Raw genomic sequence first — 18,622 nt, 5'->3', positions numbered from 1 at the left:
GTTTCAGACTATTTGGCGTCCGGTTATTGAGTGATATGAGCAGTGAATTCCGGCGTGTTTGACGATGCGAGGAAAGGGGACGGAGTTCTGGGCTGTTTCCCCTCTGCTGTAGCGTGCTGTGCCGTTCCAGTGAGCCGCAGTAGCAGGCAACGCCAGGTGGAGGGCGTCAGGCGCGTCCCGACCTTTCGGCGAGATGCATAACATGGCTCTCTGTTACCTCCACAAAGAGCGTTTAATATCACGGCGGAGGCGTGTAAGATTGTGTCTGATGTGGAAGTCATAGTTGCACACAGAGCAACGAAACGTCAGCTTACATGTGCCACATGTGGGGAAGACGCGGCAAAAAGAAGCACTCGAGTTAACTGCGATACTTCCCCATGACGTTTCTCCTCTGTCTCCAGTACAACTGCTGTTTCTAAGAAACTCATTTAAAACGAAAGTGGCAGCTATGGAAAGTTTTAAAAGAAAATATCGGCAACGAGAGGGTCTGTGTGGGTAGGTGCCACGCATCCATTTGCCGAGGATTTGCCAGGATTAAATTTGACTATTGAACTTGCTAATAACCTGGACTGCGGGAGCAACACATTGAACTAAGGAGCATTCAGAAGTATTTTAAATTATTAGCTGCAATAAACATACGTAAAGTTGTACTTCAAACTGGAGAAACGTATGTTTCAAGTAGTAGTAATAAGAGTCTCACGGAAGAATTAAATCAGCTGAGAAATGTTGGGATACTATTTACGCAGGAAGTTGCAAAGTAGCAGAAAATATTGGTGTGACTGAATGTAATGATTGATGACGGAGAGAAACGACACGGCAGAAGAAAACGCTTTGTTGATGAAGCAGCAGGGGACGATTTAAACCATAGCTCCAGGAACAGTTTTCAGCTAAATGTTTGCCACGGGAACTTGACTGTACCGCGTGTAGCCACACGCAACACAGAGACATTCCGTTTCCCGTGGAACTACGTAAGCGAACACGATTCTCCGGTCCAAGAGCTTGTGGGAAACGACGAATCTTGCTACAGTGTAGACGTTAATAACGAAGGTCTGGGAGAAGAAATTTTACTGTTGAAAGGATTCGTGAAGGCAATGTTGTGTCTGAGCATTTCTTCTGCACCTTGTGAGTGAAGTTTGAGTGACGGCCTCACGGACTGTTCTGCCGCTTGCCTGCTGGCGCCTCACAAGCAGAGAGGCCGCTGACAGTTGTGGCAGGAGCCACGGACTGGCAGGGAGCGGCGAGCTGCGTCAGCTGCGGCCGCAGCACGGCCACAGGGAATGAAGTGAGGTGACAGCAGCTGAGCTGACAGGCGTACACTCTCCACTACACTTATTTACTCGATGTGCCAGTCAAAGTAAGTGTAATTTCATTACCTGTAGCTCCACGACTTGCGTCACCGTCTCAGCTGTGCCGTTGTGACCGATGAGTGTCGAGACTCGTGTGCGTCGTTGCGAAATTGCTTTCGTCAGCTGAAACTCGGGCCTCGGTGTTCTGTCTCGAATACAGCTAGAATTACTTTGTTTGTTGCAATCTTTTACGTCAAGTAGAGACAACAGTACCAGATAGAGAGGATTTCCTTGACATTTTGTATGCGTGTCACGTTGTGGTCTCATTGTGTTTAGTTCAATGTAGACTGACTGTATGGTTCCAGATGATAGTCGCATTATGTGGTGTGAATACTGCTACTACTATGTCATTGTTATTGAACACAGCAGGTACGGTAGAGTAGAATGTTTGCTGAATGTGGAGAAGTAAATTGAGTCTGATATCAGGAGCGAAAATTCTGGTGATAGAAGTGATATAGCGTTAATCTCTGTATGTTGCAAATTAGAATAGTCTGATGTAGCACCTTGCTGACTGGTGTGAAATACTTTTCAGCGATCAGATATTATACAGCAGTTGTGTTTGTTCACAATGAACTGTTGACTTTTACCAAGTTTAGTCTGGAAGTGTACTCGAGACATTTTTGTTGAGAGGAGGATTGTCCATTGTTATATGAATTATTTTACTTTTATCTGGCGTTGTCTGGGTTTTGCTACAGCATTGCTTAAAGTATTTGTGTTGTTTATGTTACTTGAGGAGGGCTGAAATTAGTGAGTCACAATAGGATTGAGTTTTTTGCTTCTTTATTTTAAAAAATATGACAACTGCTTTTCTACAAATTGTTTCAGTTCCTGTTTTTTTGCACAGACTTCGCTGGACTGTCTGCCTCATGACAGCATCTCCACCAGCCGCCACCTGTTCCACTGCCTGGCGAGGTCCAGCGCTGTCTGCCCACCAACAGTTGTGGCCCCCCTGTCGGCCCCCGCGACGAGCAGCGCAGCCGCCACTTCTGCGTGGCCATTGAATGCCGCCCAGTGCAGCGGCGTCCACCCAGCGTCACTCCTGGCGTCCGCCGCCGCCCCCGCCCCCACCAGCAGCCTCACCGCCTCGACGTCTCCCCTGTACGCTGCCCAGTGCAGGGCGGTCTGCCCACCCCAGCCCCTCGACGCCACGTCGGCCCCTGCGGCGATCAGCGCCCTCAGCTCCCCCACTGCCCCGTCGTCAGCCGCCAGGAGCAGCCTCCAGCCCCTCTCCTCTACAGAGAGGCTCCTCCACAAAACACACAAACTGCCACTCTCTGCTACAAACACACAACACACAGAATGGGGAAAACAGCCACACGAGGAAACAACTGTTGCGAATACAAATCTGTCCTGGATCTGAGCACTATGGGACTTAACATCTATGGTCATCAGTCCCCTAGAACTTAGAACTACTTAAACCTAACTAACCTAAGGACATCACACAACACCCAGCCATCACGAGGCGGAGAAAATCCCTGACCCCGCCGGGAATCGAACCCGGGAACCCGGGCGTGGGAAGCGAGAACGCTACCGCACGACTACGAGATGCGGGCAAATCTGTCCTGAAACAAACCTACTTTATTCCCCCTCCCACAGTACAAAACAGTGCGCAGTTGTGTGTATGTATTAAATTACAGCAAATCTGTTCTCTCCCCCTCATAAGAAAATCTTCATTCATCGTCCATTACAAATAGCATTATACAACCTCTGAAAGAATTTCATTACCACATTTTGTCACACTCATTCCTGCAAGTCAGCTATTTTGCTCTCGGGACGCAACACCTAACCAGTCGCTCACCTCCACTACAGAACAGGCTTCTTGCAGCTGATACTGGTCTCTGTCTGCAGCTTCACTGCCAGACGTCACACACAAGAAGAATCCCATCTCCTGGTTTTCAAACAGACACTTTCCTGCTATGCAGGCAAAAAAATTTCACTGCAGTTACCGGCAGTTTTCTTCATTCAGCCTCACCAGACACAAACTTTCTGACACATAGACAACAATTTATTCAAAACATGTGAGAGATAAACACCAACTCGGCAACACCACCCCTATAAAAAAACTGTGTGTGTGTGTGTGTGTGTGTGACATTTTGTGGCCTCATAGCATACGCACATGTACACTCCTGGAAATTGAAATAAGAACACCGTGAATTCATTGTCCCAGGAAGGGGAAACTTTATTGACACATTCCTGGGGTCAGATACATCACATGATCACACTGACAGAACCACAGGCACATAGACACAGGCAACAGAGCATGCACAATGTCGGCACTAGTACAGTGTATATCCACCTTTCGCAGCAATGCAGGCTGCTATTCTCCCATGGAGACGATCGTAGAGATGCTGGATGTAGTCCTGTGGAACGGCTTGCCATGCCATTTCCGCCTGGCGCCTCAGTTGGACCAGCGTTCGTGCTGGACGTGCAGACCGCGTGAGACGACGCTTCATCCAGTCCCAAACATGCTCAATGGGGGGACAGATCCGGAGATCTTGCTGGCCAGGGTAGTTGACTTACACCTTCTAGAGCACGTTGGGTGGCACGGGATACATGCGGACGTGCATTGTCCTGTTGGAACAGCAAGTTCCCTTGCCGGTCTAGGAATGGTAGAACGATGGGTTCGATGACGGTTTGGATGTACTGTGCACTATTCAGTGTCCCCTCGACGATCACCAGTGGTGTACGGCCAGTGTAGGAGATCGCTCCCCACACCATGATGCCGGGTGTTGGCCCTGTGTGCCTCGGTCGTATGCAGTCCTGATTGTGGCGCTCACCTGCACGGCGCCAAACACGCATACGACCATCATTGGCACCAAGGCAGAAGCGACTCTCATCGCTGAAGACGACACGTCTCCATTCGTCCCTCCATTCACGCCTGTCGCGACACCACTGGAGGCGGGCTGCACGATGTTGGGGCGTGAGCGGAAGACGGCCTAACGGTGTGCGGGACCGTAGCCCAGCTTCATGGAGACGGTTGCGAATGGTCCTCGCCGATACCCCAGGAGCAACAGTGTCCCTAATTTGCTGGGAAGTGGCGGTGCGGTCCCCTACGGCACTGCGTAGGATCCTACGGTCTTGGCGTGCATCCGTGCGTCGCTGCGGTCCGGTCCCAGGTCGACGGGCACGTGCACCTTCCGCCGACCACTGGCGACAACATCGATGTAACGTGGAGACCTCACGCCCCACGTGTTGAGCAATTCGGCGGTACGTCCACCCGGCCTCCCGCATGCCCACTATATGCCCTCGCTCAAAGTCCGTCAACTGCACATACGGTTCACGTCCACGCTGTCGCGGCAAGCTACCAGTGTTAAAGACTGCGATGGAGCTCCGTATGCCACGGCAAACTGGCTGACACTGACGGCGGCGGTGCACAAATGCTGCGCAGCTAGCGCCATTCGACGGCCAACACCGCGGTTCCTGGTGTGTCCGCTGTGCCGTGCGTGTGATCATTGCTTGTACAGCCCTCTCGCGGTGTCCGGAGCAAGTATGGTGGGTCTGACACACCGGTGTCAATGTGTTCTTTTTTCCATTTCCAGGAGTGTATTTAACATGTGCTATCATGCTCAAAATCATCTGAACGACCTCAGTTGTCGTCCTTCTTGATGTTTTTGCGGCGTAAGGACTGTTCCATGAAGTTTCTGGCGTGCAGCCGCATAAATTCAGTGGTTCGGTCCTCGGGTTTAAAAGGACGGACCAAGTGCGCCAGCGTCAGTCACTTCGGCTCGCTCTGGGGATGGCGGGACGGTGTTCGGCCGAAATATTAGCAGAAGAGGCTGAATTTATGCGGCTGCACGCCAGAATCTTTATGGAACGATCTGAATTGTGTTTCGCCTGATTTGTAATGCGTCCTCATAACATTGTTCCTCTGCTCTGTTTTCGGTACAGTCTTTGCCGGTACAAAATGTTCACTGCATGAGGCCACAAGAGACAACTGCTCTGTGCGACCATCAGTTTAGATGGAAACTGACACTTCGATGATGCAAATACCAGGAAACGTGTTATTGGACGCTACACAGCCATTACGCTTGCATATTCAAATTTATTCCAGTAAATGAAACCTCACAAAGCAGCGTCATTTAGACACGACGAAACTTTTCTTACTGCGCTACTATCCGGGAATGCAATCTAACAAGTAAAGAAGGAATATCTCAAGTACGGTTTCAGTCACAAGTAACAAAGAGTGTGCAAGTTGAAACTCGAAATGATCTGCCATAAAGTTTTGTGTTTCCCGGATATTTGAACGCAGCACTTGATTGGATGGTTAACTAAGCACAATGAAACGTCAGAAACCGTCATTTTTAACCAGCAATGAGATGACAAACTGAAACCAGGAGACGAAAGTGTTTTGCGTAATGGGCATTCGAAACCAACACCTATCCACACTGACTTCTAGTCACGCGTAGACGTTGAGCAGCGAAATGTGGACATGTCATAATTTTAAATACCATGATGAAAATTTTGTGCCGACTAGGAATGGAACCCTAGACACATCCTTGTTGACTACATACAAAGATACGTTGACTGTACTATATTCTCTTTCACTAGTAGCTAGGAGTGGCATGTTTCAAACTGACATGACAGGACGAAAAGCTGCCCATCTGACTTGGGACTCGAAACCAGTACCACCATTATTGTTAACAAAGCCCAGAGAATCGGTAAAATCAGAATAATTTCTCACATGTATTTTGCTGAGCTCATGCTGCAACTTAAAGTGACATGCCAGGATTCGAACCCAGGGATGTGTCTCTTGTGAATGTTTTTATGACTTTGCAGACAAGTGGAGACAATGAAGCAGTGGAAATGCATCATCTGAAAGTGATCAAACGTGACGAAAAGGGAGATCTGAGTTCAAATTCCAGTCCATCGTCAATATTTTCCACGTATCAGGCTCGAATACAGTAAGAGTCAAGTGCGCTGCGGCCTTGTACAGCAATTGGCTCATTGATTTAAAAAAATATCGCTTAAGAAAGGTGACTGGTGACAGAGTTTCGACCCGGCATCACTTCCGCCTCTGTCAGGGCCCAACCTGTAGCGACTCTCCTCCAGGCTACCAGAGGTGGGAGAGATGCTGCTTATGCTTGTTAAAAATGATTGCCGGATGTGAGAAACGAACCCAGACCTTCAGCATATGTAGCAAGAATCATTTCAACTTTTTCTTAACTAGCAACTATTACCACGAATTAAAATTCATCCAAGTTGCGGTATTCGAATCCAGTACTTGCAGACTAGTAACTCGCGCCCTTAACCCCTTTTCTTTCATTTAATTTTTTAACCATTCCGAGGTCTGGCCACGATGCCTCCCCCATACCTGTCACAGAGTCGCTGCGCTATTTTCGCGCATAATTTTTTTATTTTTTTTATTTCTAATTTTTTTTATTTTTAGCACTTCATCTGAAAGACCATGTTTGCACACAAACTAACTCAGCTGAGAGCGACGCCTTCCAACTTCTGTGTTCACGATGGTTTGCTTTCCGATTTATTTCTCAACATCTTGTAACTCGCCCAATGCCTCGGTTGTCGAGGCTCGTTTGGAAAGTTGGTCTTCTGCCATCCCTGAGTACTGCACGCGCTGGAAGCTCCGTGTTGCGATTCCTGATACAGCGGGTGACGATGAATGTAACGCAGAACAGCAGAAATCAGTGCAGTCGCTTCTGGTTAAAAGGAGTTTTAACATACAGAATGAAGTGAAATAAAGTGTACTAAAAAGTACCATGTGTTCTGTCGTGAGGACCAGCTTTTGCTCCGAGATTCCTTCAACATAATATAGAGTGCTTCTGACCTACGTATTTCAAATTAGATTTCTGTTTCCTTAAAAATAAATAAGTCAGTAAGAAACACCGTTTAACACAAAAGAGCTTAAGGACGATTTATTATGATGTTATAGCTTTTATGCCTTTTTCTATTCACTTTGCACACTGTACCACGTAACTGTATGTACTGAAACATGTTGCGAAATTCCTCTCGCAGTTTCCCGCCTCAGCGACGCACACGCCGCCCCGTGGTCCGCTTGTGCCCGGCGTGCGTGCGGCGACCCACCCAGCGTCCGCCCATCTCGTTTGCCTCTGCTGGCAGGTGGAACGTTGTTTGTCCTCTTAGCCAGTTTACAGCATTCCTTTATTCACACGACACGTCGCTACGATTCAAAAAAACTGCAAGGCAAGGTACTGGGAGTAGAGTTCGTGTTATTGCGGCTAACAATTATGTGATAACTCACCAGATGTCCTTCACTTGAGCGCGTACGAACCTCGCCTGCTATCAGGTCGTAATTCTCTCACGTCCTGCCGACCACCCAGGTGGACTGCCTCAAGTTTCGCTTTGGTTGCTACTTTCCTGTTTACTGCCCTCTACTGAGTAGTTTTCACACTTGTTGGTAGCTGTGGGGTGCTGATGTTTATCCAAATGGACCTCGAGCTGTAGTGTGGCTATTTTTGTTCAGTAACATTTCCGCTTTTGCTTCTCATTAATTCCACGTACATGTTCTTGATTTTTACCATATTCAGCAGACAGCTCTGGTTTGAGTATAACTGAGTTCGAATCAGAATTGTTAAAAATGATAAAAGCCATTGGCGACGTGCCGTACATCTGTGGGTGGATTCGAGACAGTGGGAGTAATTTCGTCTGGTAAGTGCGGCGTGAGGGCCGTGTGTGTCTTCTTCAGCATGTCGTGTGTGGAACACACGAATATAGTTTCTCACTTTCTCCCAAAGTAGGTGAGGTTTAATCCCCCCCCCCCCCCCCCCAGTTTCCGCCTGAGATGGTCAACGTGTCAAACTTTATCTTAAAAATATTACCACGAGTTAGAAAATGACTCGTAGCTGACGGAAATCTTGCTGCTGTTTCACGTGGTATGGGTAAAACTTGTGCTGTGGAGATGCAGCTCATTCACCAGGAGTGACTCGCTTTTTTAGTACAATGAATTGACGCATGGTGCAGGGAATGGCAATTGAATCTCAATGTAGACAAGTGTAATGTGCTGCGAATACGTAGAAAGAAAGATCCCTTATCATTTAGCTACAATATAGCAGGTCAGCAACTGGAAGCAGTTAATTCCATAAATTATCTGGGAGTATGCATTAGGAGTGATTTAAAATGGAATGACCATATAAAAGTAATCGCCGGTGGAGCAGATGCCAGACTGAGATTCATTGGAAGAATCCTAAGGAAATGCAATCCGAAAACAAAGGAAGTAGGTTACAGTACGCTAGTTCGCCCACTGCTTGAATACTGCTAACTGGTGTGGGATCCGTACCAGATAGCGTTGATAGAAGATATAGAGAGGATCCAACGGAGAGCAGCGCGCTTCGTTACAGGATCATTTAGTAATCGCGAAAGCGTTACGGAAATGACAGATAAACTCCAGTGGAAGACTCTGCAAGAGAGACGCTCAGTAGCTCGGTACAGGCTTTTGTTGGAGTTTCGAGAACATAACCTTCACCGAAGAGTCAAGCAGTATATTGCTCCCTCCCACATATATTTCGCGAAGAGACCATGAGGATAAAATCAGAGAGATTAGAGCCCACACAGAGGCATACTGAAAATCTTTCTTTACACGAACAATACGAGACTGGAATAGAATTGAGAACCGATAGAGGGACTTGAGGTACCCTCCGTCACACACCGTCAGGTGGCTTGCGGAGTATGGATGTAGATGTAGATGTAGACACTATTTACATTATGACTTAATAACTTTATTTTTAATACTATTCACTTAAAGCGCTTTCCCTTACAGATACGTTCCTTGGCATCACCAAAGACAGTGTAACACCGATTACTAAAGATTTTTCATAAAGTGCGAATAACACAATGTTTCCAATCAGAAAAACAAACAGTACAAGGAAATCTTATCAATGACCAAAGAAAAAGCATTAAAAATGTGTTAAGAAAATGAAACAATCTAATGAATACTATGCAAGTTCGATAACGTTAGATAATTTGGGAGATTACATTCCTAATGCTATTTCTTACATTTAGCTGTAGTATTCAGTAAACCTAGAAAAGAAAACAATGAGGTATACGCTGTAGTAACGCGAACGTATTGCAACTTACCATGTTAACCTTACAAGAAAAATATTCTAGAGTAAAACAATGTTCCCATAACACAAACGCCCATAAATAGTCGTGAGTTGGCGAGATGTTGTGCCCTTCCTGCACAAAAAGAGGCTTTGACAATGTGCACCCCACAGTCATAATGAAGTTGTGTCACAGGACTACCACGAAAGTATGTGTGGAAAAGTAGCAGTGTGTGCACACATATAACGAACTCAAGTTAACAAGTCATTCAGTGCCCCAATTGAGTGACTACACTTGTTTCTGCATTAAAAAAAAACTAGAAATTATCTCTGGAGAAGACGAAACAGCAGCAACTACGTTTCCAAATCCATAAGTTTTTTCACTTTTAGACCTACAGTGCACTGAATCAATTTAGGAAAAAACTTATGTGGAGACGTTTTCTAAGAGCTTCTTAACTGCTTGTGGGTCTGCCTGAGGATAACTTTGTTACAGAAGAAATAAAAAATTCTTTCCAGCGAGATTTCAGCCTACATCTAACACAGTCAGCCCTTTGAAGGGTTAATGCTTGACCCCCGAGCTATCGGACAACCATCACATGTAGCTCGCTCCTTGACCCTGTGGGGGTCAAGTTGGATAATTTTCGGTGTAAAAGGTTAAAGTGGCTGTAGTTTCAGCTTGGAACGAGCTTTCTGCACTCGGAAACATAAATCTTCTAATCTATACCATCCCTTATTTAACGACCATTCAGAATGTTCAATGGTAACGACAGGAAAATATCAAGTAAATGCGTCAGGACGATTCTCTGCCACTCCAGGAACTAAGTCTGAGGTCACAGTGTTGAAATTAAATCAGTCGGAAATTTGAGGGAAGGAAAAGTAGGATGACTGCAGGAAGAATTAGAAGAAATCGAAAAGGAAAGGAACATAGAAAGGACACATTCAGCACACGCAACAGTCGGAACAACCTTCAGTGAAATTAAATGCAAGGATGACTACACAAAGAGTGTGTTAAACGCGCAAGAGACCTCTATGAGTGGGAGGAACTATCAGATGATGTGACAGAAGAAGAGATGGAAGCCGAATTGGAAAACGTGGGGGACTGGCCATTACACTTATAATTTCACAAAGCTCTGGAAAACTTGCACACAAACAAGGTGGAACGGTTAGTTAACATTCCCTCGAAACTTACATGATCATTTGGGAAGGTGAAAATCAGACGACAATTCAATTTTGTCTGTAGGATCCATGAGACAGGAGTCATAACAACAGACTGCCAGAAACACACCATCCAGACACTACAGAGGCGAGCAAGGGTCGATATTGCGATAGCTTTCGCCCAGTGAGCTAAACAGCTCATTAATCCAAATTACTAACAAGAATAATTATAACACACAGAAGAATCGAAGATAAAACTGAGGATCTGTTTGAGCACACTAAATTTGGAGTAAAGGTTCGAGAGAGGCCTATCAGACCTTCGACCTGATAGTGGAAGAAATGTGTAAGAAAAATGGAGATCTTTATTGGATTTGCAGATCTTTAAATGACGTTTGACAATGTGAAATAGTGAAAGTATACGAAACTTTTAAAAAAATAGGTATAAGACATAGGGAACAGCAAATAACACAGAATATGTACAGTAATCAGGAAGGATTGGTGCTTTGATTAAAGATGGTGGAAGACAGCGATGCTGGTAGTCTCCACAAATATTCAGTCTGAAGACTAAAGAATCGTTGGTGGAACTGAAGAAACTTCCAGGAATTTAATTAAAACTGAGGGTAAATAGCATTTCATTGATAAAATTTCCTGGCGATATTTCTTTCACTGAAAGTGAGAAAGAATCACTGGAGTTGGTGAATGTAATAAATAGTCGAATGATCACTGAATTAAGATTAATGAACAGAAGAAAGAGGAAAGTATTGGGGAGTGGCGGAAATAACATTGATGGCAAAGTTTACATCAGAATTAAGGACCACGAAGCTGACAAATTGCAGGGATTCTGCTATGTGCGAAGCGTATTTACACTTAGGGACAAGGCGAGGTTGTTATAAAAAGTTATCTAGCACACGAAAACAGGACATTCCTCGCAAAACAAGGCTACTGGTACAAAAGATAGTCCTTAACTGGGGAAGAAACCTGTGAATGTATGTTTGTAACAAAGTACTGTATGAAAATGAATCGTGGATTACGGGAAAAAACGAGAAGGAAATCGAAGCATCCTACATCGGTGCTATTGGAGGATGCTGAAATTAGATGAACTCATACCAGAGGAACCCTGAAACGTCCCTCCAGAATAGGTGAGGATAACAATATTTGGAAAACCGTGACGTGTACAAGGGTCAGCATAATGGGTTGCATGTGAAGTCATCAGAGAACAAGTGCCATGGTGCTAGAGGTAGCTGTAGAGGGTAAAACCTGTAGGGCAGGACAGAGATAGGAGTGCACAGCACAAATAATTGTGGACTCTGGGTGCCCACAGCACTCTAAACTTGTTGTTCACACAGACAGAAACATGGTCAACAGCAGGCAGAGTTTCTGCTTCGCATGTGTGTTGTTACTGGGACTGGCTGTTACTCCATACTGCGGCGGGTCGACCAAAGTCGTCCACACCCTGACGAGCTGACGCTCTGCCGACATTTGCTACTCTTTGCTGCTTGACGAGCATATTTGTTGTTATTAGCGGAAATTTTATGGCAAATAATTGTTTTTCTATTTGTCCTGTCTCAGTCCTGCCAACCACCCCAGATGGTCTCACAAACATGTGTTTATCTGACCCCTGCTAGACCATTCCAATATGCCAAGAGTACTGGACGTTTATCTCTTTTGACAAAAGAGTCACACATTCAGGGCAGTCACAGTCGCTCCCTGCCACCAGATTTTCTGTGTATGACGTTGGCGTATGTGCCTGAATTATCGCTGACATTCGTTGCATGAGAATAAATCACTGAACTGTTGACAGTAACTCACTATTTTCCCTACCAACCTATTCTTAATGACTCTCTCTCTCACGATACAACCTCCTATCATGTCGATACAGCCCCGTTATTCATGTGACTGTATTGTTCTGATTTTATTCCTAGTTCGCTTTGCTGACGGTCATTAAATGTAGACTCAGCATTTACACTTCGCTTTTCGGTATTTATATCTTATCTACCACATAATACTCGTGTGTGTGTGTGTGTGTGTGTGTGTGTGTGTGTGTGTGTGTGTATGCGTGTGTGCGTGTGTGGTGAGGGAACTCACCGCAAGCGAGAGACAGTGGCGTCATCAGGTGCAGGAGTCGTGGGCAGTGCAGCAGCAGCAGCAGCAGCAGCAGGAATCTGGCGGGTTGTGCCGGCAGTGGTGGTGGTGACAGTGGTCGTGGTGGAGGTGGTGGAGGTGGTGGCGGCGGTGGCGACGGCGGCGGTGGTGGTGGTGGTGGGCCTCATCTGTGTAGCGGGTGGTGGGCTGCACACACAGAGAGAGAGGCACAGTGTGAGCAGGCGTGTCCTCGTGGGGTCCTGGGGACGGCCCACTGCAGCGCACACACACACTCATACACGCCGACAACAGGAGTAGCGGTCCAGTAAATACAAATTAATTACCAGTGCGGTAATCACATTTAGTTGCACCACCTGAGTTCCCCACAGCAGTTGCTCACCATACCACACAACAGGTAGTTCAAAATCAAGCATGAAGAAAACGTACATACAGTGCCTGACACTTACACGAAACTTAATTACAGAGCCACTGTACAGGCCAGCTCTGGTACTATCGTTCTCAAAGGTATCCGAATGATCTGAACTGGATTGTGCCTCTTTGTACGTGACCCACATAACTTAACTACCTCGCATTTCATGTGCACCCTTTTAGATATTGTCGTTTTACTATACATAATAAACGTCGTAGGACTGGTTGGGTACTAATCCCTGAAGTGTGGCATCTGAGACCAGTACAGACCAAAGTATGTGCTTCAGGTAGAGGCATTTGTACGTCTGTCTGTCTTTGTAGCTGTTATAATGGTAACAGACAGTCAAATGTTAAGGAGAAGTCGCCCTTCCAAACTTTGAAAAAAAAACGTGATTAACACTTTGAGCTACTTCTCAATTTCGTTATTTAACAACCACTTTTGAAATATGTATGACCTGTAGGACAGCAGCTCCAGAAAAATTTCAAGACGTTTGTCTTACCATGTGCAGTCATTACTGAACTGTCCTCTGTGGGACTTGCTCATCAGTTCGCAGCTGGCTCTGTCCACACCGCTCCCTGTGTGAGAGACCCCCTGCTCTGTGTGGCGGAATTACTGCAAGTCTACACTCTCTGTTCTGTGATATTTGTATGATTGCTTCAGCGCCTCAGCGTCCCTGGCTATCAAGAATGTTAAGGAGGAAGGTGGTGGTGTATATTTGGTGTATAAGACAGACCTGGAAGAATTGGAAGGTTCCAGCTGTATTATATCATTCCCAGATAGAGAATCCGATGAACTGTAAGAGGTACGCACGAGCAGACCTAGGGTCAGTTAGTTATGGTGGTGAACAAACTGAAAAGAACTGTTAGGAGCAATCAATGTGTAGATAAATGGGATACTGAAGAGCTGACGAATGAAATGGGTTTTTCAACTTCTGTGAGACTGTAGGTAACGCGATAATGAATGTCTCAGCTGGAATTTCAGCAGCTGGTGTCACTGACAACGCGAAACACGAAAATTGAACAGAGAAATGTTGGAGCAAGGAAGGCAACTCTGAAGAAATCTGAGCAAACGAAAAAATACATAAAATGTTTGATGAAAGACAGAAGTACTAAAATAGTCAGGGAAAGCCAGGAATAAAGTATTACAGGTCGCTAAAGAATGTAATTCTAAGTTCGAGGGACGATGAAGTAGAATGACTGCAATAAGTTTCAGGTAAATAAATAAAAAGTGATCGTAGGATGCACGCAATCAGCACATGGAAAAGCCTAAAGATCCTTCTGTGAAATTAAATGCAAGGATGACAACACCAACACCCAACCTTCCAGATGTCAGACTCTCAGATCGGTGCCAAAAGCCGTTATGTCGATGGAGTATGAACCAAAACAGGACGTGTAAAGGGTAATTAAAAGTATCACGAGAGCTACTAAGCATGGGAAAAGCGCATCTGTGAGTAACTGCATCCTAGATCTCGCATGGATGAGGAGGTATAACGTTCAAATCCCACTGGTGACAACATTTTTTTTAACTGTGTTGGGGCGAAGCTGTTACATGGAACGAGATTTTCCTGACATGTACAAAGACTTTTCGGAGTTTGAAACAATGTTCTTTTGACAGTCTGCTTCTTTTGCTTCGTTAGTTGAACATCATGTACTTATCATTGATCTTATTATGTTGTGTATTATTGATTATTGTTATTGCTGTTATTTCCACATGTGCGATGCAACTGTTTCTTTATTTTTCTGTTCTGGTTGTATATTCTGTGAAACTACTAAAGCACTCTACAGCTTTACTGCTTTCAGTGAAACGAACCGAAAGCGGACCACCAAGAGAACATTGCTGTGAACTCCAAACAGCCATTTTACATGTCATGAGCACGTCCAGTATTAGAATCATAATATAAGAGAGCTTTGGAAGGCTTAAGATCCAATAAGGCAGATCATATAGATAAAATTCCATCATAATTTCTAAAATTATTGGGAGAAATGGCAACAAAACGACTATTCACGTTGGTGCATAGAATGTATGTGTCTTAGGACTTCGGAAAAATACCATCAACCCAATACAAAGACTGTTAGAGCTGACAAGTGCGAGAATTACCGCACAATCAGCTCAGCAGCTCATGCATCCAAGTTCCTGACAAGAATAATATACAGAAGAATGGAAAAGAAAATTGAGGATGTGGTAGATGACACTTAGTTTGGCTTTAGAAAAGGTAGAGGCACTAGAGAGGCAATTTTGACATTATGGTTGACAATGGAAGCAAGACTAAAGAAAAATCAAGACACGTTCATAGGATTTGATGACTTGGACAAAGTGTTCGACAATGTAAAGTGGTGCAAGGTGTTCGAAATTCTGAGAAAAATAGGGCTAAGCTATAGCTAGAGATGTGTGGTATACAATATGTACAAGAGCCAAGAAGGAATAATAAGAGTGAACGACCAAGAACAAAGTGCTTGGATTAAAAAGAGTGTAAGGTGGGGATGTAGTCTTCCACCCTACTGTTCAATCTGTACAAAGAAGGAATGAAATAAAGGAAAGGATCAGGAGTGGAATTAAAATTCAAGATGAAAGGATATCAAGGATATGATATGCTGCTGACATTCCTATCCTGAGTGAAACTGAATTAGCATCAGAATTGATGGTCATGAAGCAGATGAAGTTAAAGAATTCTGCTACCTGGGCAGCAAAATAACCAAAGACGGATGGACGAAGGAGGACATCAAAAGCAGACTAGCCCTGACCAAGAGAATTCTACTGATATAAAACATAGGCCTTAATTTGAGGAAGAAACTTGTAAGAATGTACATATGGAGTACAGGACTGCATGGTAGTGAAACATTGACTGTGGCAAAACTGGAATAGAGAATCTAAGCATTTCAGATGTGGTGCTACAGGCGAATGTTGAAAACTAGGTGGACTGACGAGGTAAGCAATGAAGTGATTCTGTGTAGAATCGGAGAGGAAAGGAATATGTGGAATATACTGACAAGTTGAAGGGACAGGATGATAGCACATCTGCTAAGAAATCGGCGAATGACTTCCATGGTAGCAAAGGGAGTTACAGAGGCTAAGGACTGCAGAGAAAGACAGAGATTGGGATACATACAGCGAACAATTGAGGACATGGATTGCAAGTGCTACTCTGTCATGAAGAGGTTGTTGGCACAAGAGAGGAATTAGTGATGGACCGCATCAAACCAGTTAGAAGATTGATGACCCAAAAAAAAAGCGCGTCGTCCCATATAGCACTTTCACACATAATACGGTAAAAATTTAGGGTCGTTGGGTTGTGAACCCATGATCTTTGATACAGGAATCTTAGGCTCTATCAACTTCCACATGAAAGCACCATACTTTACATACTCACTGTTAGGCTTGTGAAGTGCTCTGTAGTCCTGGTGTTACTTTTAATTAACGTTTATGTACTCTCTGCTGGACAACAGCAGACAGCTTGAACTAAATCGCAGTTTTTGTTGATAAGCTATCGACCTGCAACTTTTGGTACTGATCTGAGTGTCTGACATCTGCAGGTTTGGGTGTAAGAGTTCGAAAAGAATTCCGCTGCTAAGTACAGGGAGGGGGGAGAAAGAAGGAGAGAGAGAGAGAGAGAGAGAGGGAGGGAAGGGGGGGAGTGAAAGAAATGGCTGACAAAAGTACACTGAGCACCTCCATGAGGTGAGGGACTATTGAATGACATGATGGAAGGGAAACTGAAAGTCGAGCTGGAAAACATAGCGGACTGGTCATTAGACATAGAGTTTAACAAAGCTCTGGACGATTTGTGCAAAAACAAAGCGAATGGTTAAATAACATTCCCTTGCAGTTTATATGATGCTTGCAGGAGGCTGCAATGAAACAACTATTCAAATTCCAGAATGGCAGAAGTGAAGCTGTCAGTACCGGGCGTGAGTCGTGCTTCGGTAGCTCAGATGGTAGAGCACTTGCCCGCAAAAGGCAAAGGTGCCGAGTACGAGTCTCGGTCGGGCACACAGTTTTAATCTGCCAGGAAGTTTCAACTATTCAAATTCATCTGTAGAATCTATGGGACTATAGACATAGCAACAAATTTACAGAAAAATATCATCTACACACTCCACATGCGAGTAAGGACCATTAAATACGAACGATTTCGCACAATGAGCTTAACAGCTTATGAATACTAATTGCTGACACGATTAATATGTACAAGAAAGTAAGTTTGGATTTAACAAAGGTAAAAGCACCAGAGAGATAGATCTAATCATACACTTCAAAAGGGAAGCAAAGTTTAAAGAAAATCATGCAGCCTTCATTGCATTAGGCCACCTTTAAAAAGATTGACAATGTAAAGTAATGCGACATGTGTGAAATCTCGAAAAAACGAGTGAGATATAGAATACAAGCAGATTATATAAATTACTATATGTACAATAATCAACACGGAACAGCAAAAACTGAAGCAAGGAATACTGTCATTAAAAAGGTGCAAAACAAGGACCGAATTAGTATCGCCAAGGGTTCAGTTTGAACATCAACGAATCGTTCGTGGAATTGAATAAACCTCCAGGAATTTAATTAAAATTGAGGGTGAATGTATTTCATTGATAAAATTCACTGGTGTTATTACCATGTTCACTGAAAGTGAGAAAGAAGTACCCAAGTGGTTGAATACAATAAACAGTTGGATGAGCACAGCATTATGATTTAAACTAAAGAAAGACGGAAATATTGGGGAGTAACAGAAATAACATCAGTGTCAAACTTAACATCAAAATTAGGGACCACAAAGTAAATGAATTTGAGTGATTCTGCTACCTGGGAAGCCAATGTACACTGAGGGACAGAGCGAGATTGTTATATGAAGTAATGTAACAGAGGAAAACAGATCATTCCAGGCAAAACAACGCTACTGCAGCCAAAGATAGGCCTCAATTTTGTGATAGAATATCTGAAAATGTACATTTGGAGCACAGTATTGTATGAAAATAAATAATGGATTATGGGAGATAACAGGAAGAGAAGTGACTTGGAGCATTCAAATTGGGATGCAATAAAAGGATGTTGAGAATTAGGTGAATTGATAAGAAAGGAACTGTGGAAAGTGGGATATATCTGAAGACATCAGGGAATAACTGCCATGGTACTGGTGGAAGCAGCAGAGAGTAAAAACTGTAGACAAAGACCAAGATTGTACTACATCCAACAAATAACTGGAGACTTTGGATGAAAATGCTGCTCTGTGGTGAAGAGTCCGACCCTGCACCCCCTCTTCCCAGAAATAAATGATGGGATCTCAGCACTCTAAGTGTGTTGACAGACAGAAATATGATCTACAGTAGACAGTTTCTGCTTTGCATGTCTGTTGTTACTTTGACTACCTGTTATAGCAAAATAAAATGGTACAATCATGTTGGTCCAAACCCTGAGGAGCTTAGGCTTAAGAGACCACCTCTGCCAACTACTGCTTTTGTTTTGATTCTTGATCAGAGTAATTCTTGTTGTTAGCACAAGCTTAATAGAGGGGTCTAGGATCCTTTCTCCTCCTTTGTTTCTACCAACGACCCTAAATTTTCTCTTAAATAAATCTGTCTTTACTTGTCCCCTGCTACAGTTTCCAA

At 44.3% G+C, this 18,622-nt stretch overlaps 1 protein-coding gene across 1 annotated transcript in view; it reads right to left on the bottom strand.

Annotated features, from left to right (window-relative positions):
* Positions 1–2,210: 2,210 nt before the first annotated feature.
* The window catches only part of LOC126426505 (GA-binding protein subunit beta-1-like), a 67,350-nt gene continuing 50,938 nt past the window's right edge, over positions 2,211–18,622 (bottom strand). Inside the window, exon 3 of the mRNA XM_050088412.1 lies at positions 2,211–2,592. Within this exon, the coding sequence (XP_049944369.1) occupies positions 2,211–2,592 (382 nt within the window). The remainder of the gene's footprint in view (positions 2,593–18,622) is intronic.

The sequence above is a fragment of the Schistocerca serialis genome, chromosome 11 (genome assembly GCF_023864345.2).
Source record: "Schistocerca serialis cubense isolate TAMUIC-IGC-003099 chromosome 11, iqSchSeri2.2, whole genome shotgun sequence".
In the NCBI taxonomy this organism is placed as follows: domain Eukaryota; kingdom Metazoa; phylum Arthropoda; class Insecta; order Orthoptera; family Acrididae; genus Schistocerca; species Schistocerca serialis.
The sequence above is the reverse complement of the archived record's forward strand: the minus strand, read 5'-3'. Positions and strand labels throughout refer to the sequence as shown.